The sequence below is a fragment of the Sceloporus occidentalis genome, unplaced genomic scaffold, assembly GCF_023333645.1.
Source record: "Sceloporus occidentalis isolate IW3139 unplaced genomic scaffold, rSceOcc1.0.p SCAF_5, whole genome shotgun sequence".
Taxonomy (NCBI): domain Eukaryota; kingdom Metazoa; phylum Chordata; class Lepidosauria; order Squamata; family Phrynosomatidae; genus Sceloporus; species Sceloporus occidentalis.
Genome location: NW_028316985.1, coordinates 61,513,705 through 61,525,268, shown reverse-complemented (window position 1 = coordinate 61,525,268; position 11,564 = coordinate 61,513,705). Strand labels below are relative to the sequence as shown.

Here is an 11,564-nt window from a genome sequence, read left to right as displayed (position 1 = left end):
GATACGCTGTTTTTGTGTGGTTTTGTTTTTATACTGGTCAAAGACCTAATAAATTTTATTACAACTATTACAACTCTTACAACTATTAAGTTAGGATTGCTTGTTGTGGTGGTGGTGGTGGTGGTAATGTGCCTTCAAGTTGTTTCTGACTTATTGTGACCCTAAGGCAAACCTATCACAAGGTTTTCTTTTCACAGGGAAGTTTTTCAGAGGAGGTTTGCCAGTGCCATCCTTTGAGGCTGAGAGACTGTGACGTGCCCAAGATCACCCAGTGGGATTCAAACCCTACTCTCCAGAGCACTCAAACCACTACACCACACTGGCTCTCTATAATATATATACCTAACTGTGTAACTTTAATTGGAAGAAATAAATCTTACTGTATTCGGTCACGCTTTTCACAATTCAAATCTATTGACAACAGTAATATCGGAATTTATTACATTTTTATTTACACATAGCATCATTTATATGTGTATCATTAAATACAAACACAGGGAATGATGACATCCAAGCCAGAGCAACAACAACAACAAAATTACAAATAGTTCTTTTTTAAAAAAAATAATGGGTATGACTCAAACATAAACATAAGACTTCAGGAATCTGATTTAGTCTAAACAAGGGTAAATTCAGTTCATTTTAAAAAAAATTCAGTACATTCTGTTTTTTGAGCATTTGCAGCACCAGAGTGAAGAAATAACATAGTCAATTGAAAAATAACAACTTAGATTTCCCCTCCCTGAAATTTGTATTCCTGCTTCAAACCATTGCTCTTTCAAGTTGTTCATCATAACCACCCAAACGAGCCTTAGACACATGTAAGGATTTATTTCAAATCAGAAGGACATTATTAAAATACTGAAGTATAAGTTCCTCAGTTTTTAAACTTTTAACTTTTTAAACTTATTTGCATTAAAAAAAAAACCTTTAAGGACCAATTCAATAGGTAACTGACATGAAGACAAAATATTTTATCATTTAATACAGTCTGCCTCTACTTAAGGTCTGGATTGTGTGCCGTACAAAAGACCAAGCAAAATACAATTATCAGTGCTCTCTTAACATTCTTCATAATAACTTCTTGGTCCCCATATATAAAAATATCTTTGACAGTAGCAATACCACTTTTTTATAGACTACAACTCAGAGCTCAAAAGAGCTCTGCCAAGCATGGGCACATGAGATCTGTGCTGCAGAGGGTGCTCAGCCCTCCTTTTAAGCCCTGGGCTATGTGGACCATTCCTTGAATTTGAAGAAGAAAAAGATGATAACAACTATCAGTAAAGGACAGCTATTATGTCCTGCCTGTACAAGCAGAAAAAATAACTTCTTCACAAACAGTGATACAACCAGTAAGAACTACTACTACTTATTCCTTTCCCATAGCTCATTTTTCACTCACCCCAATTAATGGGACTAAAGACAGGCCAAAAATATTGGAGGCTCAGTATTGATTCCAAATGTCACAGATATATAGCCTTCCTTGGCAATGTACTTGAACAACCTCCATTTCAGATATGCTTACATATACAAGTCCCTTTGGAATACAGTTTAATCAACAGTGGCAAGTAAGCACTTAACAGTGTACATTCAGGCCCTATACAGACCGGCACAAAAGGAGGGCCTGTGGGCGGAGTTGGGGTGCAGCGTCCTGATGATGCATGCCCTGACTCTTCCCCAGAGTTCCATGATGCTGCACACCACTCCAGATGGTGCGTGTCATCACGGCACGCCTCCAGCGCTGTGTCCAGATGATACAGCACCAAAGGGGCGCCATACAGCCGTGTCACCACAGCTATGGGGCACTTTGGAGGGTGCAAAAAGGAGTCGCTTTTTGTGGCTCCTTTTGGTGCCCGCCAAAGGCAGGCTCAGGGCCATGGCGTGAGGTTGCCATGGCCCTAATCCAGCCAGGAAAGGGGCGACCTCCCGTCACCCCTTAGGGGTGGTCTGTAGAGCCCCTCAGTCATCTTGGTGGAGAAATCTCCTCTGGATTGAATTCCTCTTTCTTTATGTATCTACAGGGCGAAACAGATGGGCAGGAAAAAGTGGCTTGAAGCTGCCTTTTCTGAAGCCACATTGAAACCCCACCAACCACACCGCCGGCTCCCAAGGCAGCTGTAGTGCTCATGCCATGACCACATAATATGGCTTCAAGCCAGGAAGAAGCAGGAAAAAGCTGCTTCTTTTTGAAACGGCTTTTCTCAGCATTAGGCGCCTAGAAGGCACTTTCTTGCTGGCTTCAAGGCATGTGTCATCTAAATGCCACACCTTCAAGTCAGCCTGAAAGCACCTCTTTTTGCCTGTCCCCTAATGGGAATTGGAGGTGTTCTATCTCGGGATAGGCTCCAGTTTGCTGACAGAACATCGGGGTCAATGCTAAGCCTTTTCAATTCAAGGTTTTCACACAGCAGCAGTTCTCACCAATGGCCAGAGAGCTTAAAGTTAGTATACAGTAGCCAGCATTAGGCTGCAGCAGTTCTCACCAATGGCCAGAGAGCTTAAAGTTAGTATACAGTAGCCAGCATTAGGCTATGTTTTATGGTTTTGTTTTTGAATAATGCTGCTTTCATTGATTGTGAGCACATATAATGCTCTGGATCACAGCACAGAACATTACAGGCAGATCTTGGGGGGCAGGGAATTCTACTCAAGTCAGTTTTCCAGTTTTCCAACTTCTAGTTAAAGGGATTACTTTATTATTTCCAGATAATACAGATAAATCAATACCAGTTAGGAATACACTCTGGCATTTCATGGGATTGTGCTCTTAGAGATGTGCTACAGCAAACAATGCAATTATATACGCACTGATTTGCTCTAAGAAACTTTCTTATAGAGTGAAGTGGAATAGGACAGAGTGAAAAAAGGAGAGGGCAAATTTAGCTAAGTCAAAAGCTAAAGTGTTGATGCTACTATTTAGATCTGGCTGCACACACTTTATTATTATTATGGATGGACTATCTCAACACCTTTGTTTTTATGGAATACGCGACTGCAAAAATAGAAGCATCCTATTTATTTACAAATATATATACATACGTACACAAATGAAACGTTTCCTACAGTACCACACACCTGCATAGATTCTTTTTGTTGCTGTTGTGTTTTAGTTTAGTTTTTTAAAAAAACAGAACAAAAATCAGACTCAGGGATATATATACACAGCATGGAGTATCTAGGCCTCTGGGCCCTTATGTTTAAATCCTTCAACATTATGATCTTCACATTTGAAAACAGAAGGTTGTACACTAAGGAAAAAAAATGGAAACATTCAATTTAGAACTGTGCACACAGAAATAACACCTGATACTAAGCAGTGCTAACAGAGATGCTTATTTCTGAATAAGAAATCATCCTTTGTTCAGAGAATTTGAGTCTTTTTGAAAAGCCATCTAAATTGATACATTCTGTTGTGACTTTGTACATACTGCATCAGAAATAAGATTGTGCACCTGGGACCAAGGAAAGAAATCTAAAGAAATTCTAGACTTTAATTTCATCCAGATTGTATTTGGTGCTCAAGCAAAAGTGCAAAACCATACATTTGGAATGAAGAGCATATGCTCCAACACTTCACAGATAAAAACTGGGACACGTATGGCCGAACAGCATCAAAGTGTGGCCAGGCAACAAAATGGCAAAAGTTATTAATGAGGAAGAATACGCAAATTACTATTTTAAAGTGAAGAAGCCCTGGAGCTTATATGTTGAGTTTAGGACAGCAGGGGTTGGGGGAGGGGAATGAGAAGACTATGCGCCTTTTCTTCTTCCTGCTGAGCTAATTGAGTGCAAAGTACTTTTGCACTTTGAGTTCTGTTTGCATTAATTAAAGAATGAATGATGAAGAAGGAAATGGGGGGGGGGAGAGAAAGAGAGAGAAAGTGGGACATTTTGAAAGCAGCTAGGAAAATGGGACGACAGAGGATTCTCTGAGAAAGTCTAATGATTTGTGTACTAAAGAAGTATGTGCTATATTTCCCTGTTGGGAAAAGATATTTTAACATTACTCCTGGTCACTATCAAAAGACACAGAGAAAGTGTAGGAAAAGAATATATTGAGGCTGATATAGGAAACTTAAGTCAACAGAATTCTGGATTATTCTCTTTGAAATCTCTCTCTAGTTTTCATTGGAATAAAATAATAATAATCAGACACGCTGGATAGTTCCTAAATATGAGTTTTTGTATTTCTGTATGGCAGGGTGGTAGACTGGATGCTCCTTATGAACTCTTCCAACTTTTTGGTTGGTGAACCAGCTATCATTCAGTTGGTACAACATTCTTATCAGTCCTAGCGTATGACCTAGAGATGTGCTCTTCCCACCCCACCAAGCACTTTGTGTGCTGCCACTATCCATTGCTAGTAACTTGCTAATTTATCTGCAAATGTGCCACAATATTTTAGTGGCTCATAAGACAATCACTGAGTAAGTTATTTCTAAGAATTAAAAAAAAAAACTAGTGCAAAGCTTCATAAATCATTTGAGACCCAGACACAATTTGCTTGCACCTTTTGTTATTGTTCAAAACCTTTAATATCTTTTTTAAAGAAAACCTGTTTAACAGATAAGTTGCTGGACTTGGTCTGGAGATCTTAATTCAAATCCTTGCTCAGCCATGAGTAACTCATTTACTTTTTTGGCCTCAACTGTCCATCTGTAAAATAGGACTATTACCAACATACTTCACAAAGCAATTTTGAAGATGAACAATATGATAAAGATAAAGCACTTTGAAGAAATGACAAGACATTCCAAAATAGTACACATTCCACAAAGAGGCAAAATATTTATAAAAATGTGAAATAATTCTAATTAAATATGTACAGTTGCTCCCATAAATTTTGGTTAAAAATGTATAAATGGCTGAATATCAGGATGATAACGTTCCAGAATCAGAACTTAATAAAGCAAACACTTGCTATTGCAAAGAATGGATAATAATGATCCAAAAATCAATCATCATTATCATCAAAAGAAAAAAAGATCTCTATGGCCTGTTACAGACAGCCAAAATAAAGCTGCTTCGAGTCACAGTGGAGGTATGGTATTTCAATGATGCAAGCGTCCTAAGAGTCCAGAAGCCACACCAAAGCCACGCTCCAGTCCTTAGGGCTGGAGCATGGCTTTGGTGTGGCTTCTGGACTCTTAGGACGCATGCATCATTGAAACACCATACCTCCACTGTGACTCGAAGCAGCTTTATTTTGGCTGTCTGTAACAGGCCTATATTTGATAGCAGTCACTGAAGCAGTTGCGGCTAAAACCCAGTGAGCATGTGCAATTGTTCTGTACAAACAACAGAGCAGTCTTCTCCAACACAGTATCCTCTAAAAGTTGTAGAACACAATTCCCATCAGCCCAATCAGCATGGCCAATGGGAATGGATGACAGGTGCTGTAACTGAAAATAACTGAAGGGCACTGGGTTAGGGGAGAATGCACCAGGGTCCAGCTACATCAGAAGGCAATTTATTGAGTCCAAACAAGGCCCACTTCAACATTAGAAGTGAATTTACTGAGTCCAAACAGCTGAGATTACCAGGTGATCATCTGGTTCTCATTCTTAGGCTGCAAGGATTGACAGAGTTACTCAGTGGGACTCAATGTGAGTTAACATGCATAGGTCTGCACTCCATATTAGTTACTAATTTATCTTGATTGGTTTTGAAACAAGTTTCTGTGCCATAGAAACCTGCAGGAAAATGACATTTCTCCATTTCCCATATCATACTGCAGATGGTTACTCAAGACAGTTTATGAAATCTGCTTTCCTGGCACTCATATGGAACATACGATTGAGCCAATAAGTACACAACATTATTTGCACAAGTTAAACCTCTTCTTTTATGCCTATTTTGTTTTAGACTGTTATTTTGATGAGGGGAAAAGCAAAAACAAAATAAGGGGCTTGTTAATTCAGAAAACTTTTTAAAAAGTCTTTAAAATGGCACCAAGAAGATTTATCTGTGGTGCGGTACAGACCACCCCAAAGGTGTATTGGGGCCAGGACAGCCTCACTGGTAGCCCTGTGGCCCCAATCTGCCATTTTTCCAGGCCAAAGTGAAGTGGCAAAATGCTGCTTCTCTTTGGCCTGGAAAACGGGTGTCCTTGGGGCTTCATGCCCGCTGCTAAAGAGAAGGGCAGCCACTGCAGCCCTTTTCTCCTCTGCATTGCTGACGCGGCCAATGATATGGAGGTTTTAGAGCTCCTTTCCATGCCTCCGCCAGGCTGCCATAAACGGCCTGGGGCAGCATGGAGATATCACGTGCCTGCCACGCCATCTGGACGCAGTTCGTGCATGATGTCATCGTTACGCGCACTGTTTGGACGGTGCCGCATAACGATGGCGTAAGGGGGGGGGTTAACCTTGCCAGTGAAGGCAATGGAAGGGAGTCTTTTAGATCTATTTTTTAAAACTTGAAGGATCTAGGAAACAGACACACCTGGGGAGAGAAGAATTATTTATTTCCCTCATGTGCTTTAGAGGAGACTTTTTTTTGAGTGAAAAACACACACTCAAAGAGATCTGCTTCCTATCTATTCAATGGAATTTATTGTTTGAAATTCAAGTGGTTCTTGATATGGGGAATTCCTCCTATTTTTATTACTCATTTATAGTATAGTTAAGTTTATATAGATCCTTTTAACTGTAAAGATTTCAGAATAGTTTATAAAATAGATTAAAATGAACACCAACAATTTTGAAAACCTCTTAAAATAAAAAAACCTTGCCTTACCACCAGAAAACATAATAAAATAGAATTTGACTGAAAAATAATACAGCAGAAACCAAGGAATGGGCAGTTGTGTAGACACAAGTGTCATCTTTAAAATGCCCCCCTGCCTGTTCCTCAGTTTAGCAATATATATCCCCAGAAGCCTCTAAAACTTGGTAAGAAAAGGTAAGATGAAAAAGGGCACAATCTTACCATTTTAAAAAATTATCCCAGTGACCAGAAAGGATGGAACATGAAACAAGAATTTATAGGTGTAAAGCAGATCTATGAATTATGCTCATAAATCAAGTGATAAATAATGTGGTGTAGTCTCTCAATAGAAGCAAAGATGACTAAACTAAATATGTCATATTTTGGACCTATCAAGAGATAATGTGACTCACTGGAAAAGATGATAATGCCTGTTAAAATGGAAGGCAGTAGAGAAAGAGGGAGGTGGGTGCATGACAGGTGGGTTGATTCAATCAAGGAAGCCATGGTCATGAGTTTGCAAGACCTGAGCAAGGCTGTTGGTCACAGGATCTTGGAAGTCTCCAATTCATAACATAAGGTCACCCTAAGTCAAAGTCAACTTGACAGCAAATGATAGTAAAGGTTAATGTCATAGGATCATGATGTCCTATGCCTTCAGTAGTCAGGCAACCACATTCAATTGCTGTTAAAGTTTCTCAGTTGTCTACAAAGGAAACCTCATGTAGAGTGCATTACAACAATCTACATCTCACAGAGTCTGTCATCAAAATAGAGGCTGATCAGAGTTTGAGACAGTTAATTCCCAGAATTTTACTAACCATGGATTTTACTAACCATGGATAAGGAATGTGGGGGGAAGTGTTTTTTTTAAAGTAGCTTTTCCCTAGCATGACAGTGGGTGTAAACAGACTGGTTATAGAAACAGGCTGGTTATGAAGCCAAATGAATACAAAAGCAAAAGTATAAATGTTCAAGGAGCACAGGGGGTTCTAAAGGATCTAGAAATTGTAGACCACAAACTAAACATGAGTCAACAGTGTGATGTAGTGCCCAGAAAGCCCATAGTGTCAGTTCAAGCAAAATAGTAGTGACACTTATTCTGCTTTGGTCAGACCACACTTGGAATGTTTTTGGGCCTTCAAGTCATTTTCTGACCTATGACAACCCTAAGGCAAACCAGAGGCTGAGAGAGTTCGAACATATTGAACAATGCTGCATTTTGCTTTTGTGTTCATTCAGCTTCATAACCATTTGTGAGAATAAAAAGGATCCAGGTTTGAAATGGTTAGGTCAAAGTCTAAGCCAGGAAAAGATATTTTTGATTCTCTAGATGCTTTGGACTTAAGCTCCATCCAGCATAGCCAGTGGCAAATAATTACGAAACGTGTAGTTCAGAACTGCTGGAGGGGCAAAGGTCTAAGCAATCTTTTCTAGGAAAACTCTGAACATTTCAAGAACTTATCAACTCTGCAGTTCTAGACTGATGTATTATGCAGTTGCTAGAAATGCACACTATCAACACCTTTGTAATCTCTGTCTGTTTGAACTGCCCTTTTTTTGAAGTATAATTCCCCAAATTCTTTACCTGCCTGTTCATTGACCAATAAAGAGCCACTGATTGTTCAGGCTAGCTGGGAAAATCTGAAAGCTATAGTAACTGCCAAACTCTGTTTTGAATATAAACTATTTCTGGGGGGAAAAGATAGAGAATATATATGCACAAATTGTCACAGATTAATACAAAATGGAATGTACAAAGACAACTCCCATAGGGGTGAACTACTAAGGCTAAATTGTATACAAGCTTTGTTTACTGATATTAACAATGTTCCAGCTGTGATCGGTAACCAAACACTAAGTTACCTATCCAGTGACCACACGGCTATATCAGTATAGTCAGGTAGATGCAAAATTACCTCCAAGAACTGAAAGCTACATCTGATTAAGGCTGGCTAATTGATCTTAAATTGAACATAAATTGATATATGAGCTTGCAAGTATATGACCTAAGTAGAGAGCATCCTTCAGTTATTTTTGTGCTAACAGCCACACACAGAATACCTGTTACTCATGGACAAATCTATGAACCTGTAGAATTGTACTACCATAATCATGAAATTAATACTGATGCCATAGCTTGTGGGAACATGGAAAACAGCATGAAACATTACAGTAAAATGTCTGTCTCCTGCAGGAAAACATCTCCTACTAGTATTTCAATTAAAAAAAAATTGATGTGGAAACCTCATGAAGAATGAGATATACTGACAAAATGGCCTGATGCAATTTTGGTGAGTAGCAAAATGAAAACATGTTCTTCTCAGTGTCTCAGTTGGTATCAGCGGTGTCTCCTGAATGTACCCAGTCGTAGATGACAAGAGGAATGCTAACAAGGGAGAACAATATTCCCAGTGCCAAAAAGAGAGAAGCCTAGAAACAGAAACGGAAATAATTTCAGCTAATACAACTTTTTTTAAATAAAGAAACTTTAAAAAAAATGATAATGGGATACAAAACTAAATGGAGCATCTTAGTGGAAAAGCAGAAAAAATCCAGATATGTGCTGAGAATCAGTAATGTTACCAGTTAGTTATGATGATCTGCATCCCATTCTGTGATTAAAACCTTTGATGGCATTTCATTTTTAATACAAGCTATTTCTTGAATTCAAATAGCACTGGAAAACTGGGCCACCTTACGCTTATTTAGGAACAGGAAATCATACAATTAATATCATATGAAATGGGACTTGACTGGTAACTTTGCAACAACATTGGGACCGCACACTAACCCCAGGACATCTTGGCAGCAGCATAATGGCATCCTCCCATCCATATGGGGGTTGCAATTGTGACGTAAGCTATGTGCAGCATATAGCTGTCTCTGCACATCACTTACATCACGAGTGTGCCAATGGTGCACTTGTGACGTGTGCACGGCTTCCCAAGAGAACCCAGTTTTTCTAGGTTCTTTTTGGGGCGGAGGGATGCCACGCAATTTGGCTGCTGCAGTGTCCCTCCGTAGGAGTACCGGCCGCCTCCAGTCCACCCTTTCAGGGTGGTATGTACCGGGCCTGAGATACCAACAAATATTTTTTGTGAGTATGGATTTGTCCTATATCCACTGAAATGAATGAGGAAGCCAGTTCTTACCACAGTTCTACTTGTGTACTGAGGCATACACATGGCTCTTTATGGTGATTTTTTAAACCTTTTTAACATTTTGTGAAATGCAGTTTTTGACAGTTTAGGGGATATTATAATGGTAACGTTTGATAACTCTTGAAATTCAGTGCAATTCCTAATCCCAATTAAAGCACACCCTTTGAATCAATTTATGAGCAGTAAATAAACACTTATCTCATTCCCACTGATTCAGTGGGTCATTCTAGGGTTGTCATTTCAATTTAAGCTTTAGTTCAGAAAACTTACCCAAATCCTCTGAATCAGTTTTGAGCCATCTTGGTGGGTAATTTTTAAATAGAGGGAAGATGGGAGAACAAAGATCAACATGTTGGCAGAAGTTACTCCTGTGACAATCAAACACATGAATTTTGTTTTATTTGTTATAATAGACAAAATTAAGTTTACTTTAAAGACAAAAAAATCATACTGAAATATAATTAGAATACTGTACCTACAACTCCAAAAATATCCTTCATGGAAGGTATGAAAATAACTAACAGGTTAATAATCATCAAAAGGATCAAAGTAACCACAATGTGACGGCATAAATTAAATTTGGTTTTTCTAGCGAGCTCAAAAATAGAAGAGCGCACCTGTAGGAAAAGAAGAAGACATCTGTCAGGCAAAATTTGCAAGGGAAAGCCATCCTGCACAACTATTTCATCCCCTCCCTCTGGTTCTGTGTATTGAACTTAGATTTTGCCTGGCTCCAAAGTCATTCTGTAGGACATATATGACCGTGAGTGAAATGGAAAGAGGGTGTGGGAGAACTGTGTGCATTTCCAGCAGATGCTATTTATTGCAGCTGCAGGCTTTTTAGGTTAACATTGTTTGTTCTAGTGTCAAAATTAATTTTTCTTTTGCCAGAGTTGAAAACTCATCCTTTTTTTAAACAGAGCCTAGAAAATTAGACTTCCGGTGATGAATCAAGCAGAAAAGGGAAATGATTAAATGGTTTTCTGAACCAAAATATGTACTGTTTCTGCCTTCCCTTGCCTATCTGAGCCTACACTAAAGTGTGGAATGGTATGCACTAAGGTTGGAATGGTTAAGGGATTCAGAGAAACTAAATCCTGAATGTCACCTCCATACCCTGATAACCCAACTTGACCTTTTGCATGATTCTCTTGATAACCTCATAAACCCTGAACAGATCCAGGTGAGGTTTCCAGAATGCATCTTCCACAACTTGCTCCTCTTTTAGCACTTCAGCCCTGACACAACAGACGGGATCTTGCCCCTCTAGGAGCAAGGACAATATGACTTCATGACAGTAGAGAATTTTGCACTACCTTGAGGAGATTATTATTGTTGTTCATATCTGTCATATTGTTGGGTGAAGAAATACTGCAAGATGTGAGCAGGTGCAATGGAGAAGTGTGAATCAGCTACATATTAGATAGTGTACATGGACTGAAAAAGCTGAGCAATGAGTCTTAGAAATGCAGCTTCTCTGTAGGAATGGCAGACAGATTACTGTGAGGGGCAAAGAGATGTGTAAAGAGATAGCAGTCAGAGCTCACAGGTTTGAAACATCAGGACTTTTTGATGATCAAGGATGATGACTATCTGCCATCTGTTCAGGACTACCCCTTTCTCTCTGAATTTAGCTGAAATCCTCAAGAAGCTTGTGTGCATGGATGCATATGTATATGGATCCTGCCC

At 39.2% G+C, this 11,564-nt stretch overlaps 1 protein-coding gene across 3 annotated transcripts in view; it reads right to left on the bottom strand.

The window, feature by feature from the left end:
* Positions 1–486: 486 nt before the first annotated feature.
* The window catches only part of SLC38A1 (solute carrier family 38 member 1), a 72,160-nt gene continuing 61,082 nt past the window's right edge, over positions 487–11,564 (bottom strand). For all 3 annotated transcript variants that reach the window (XM_089524244.1, XM_089524245.1, XM_089524246.1), the window contains 4 exons: positions 10,351–10,492; positions 10,146–10,243; positions 5,229–9,144; positions 487–4,992 (listed from right to left, as the gene is read on the bottom strand). In XM_089524244.1, the coding sequence (XP_089380370.1) occupies positions 9,043–9,144; positions 10,146–10,243; positions 10,351–10,492 (342 nt within the window). In that variant the 3' untranslated portion in view covers positions 487–4,992; positions 5,229–9,042. The remainder of the gene's footprint in view (positions 4,993–5,228; positions 9,145–10,145; positions 10,244–10,350; positions 10,493–11,564) is intronic.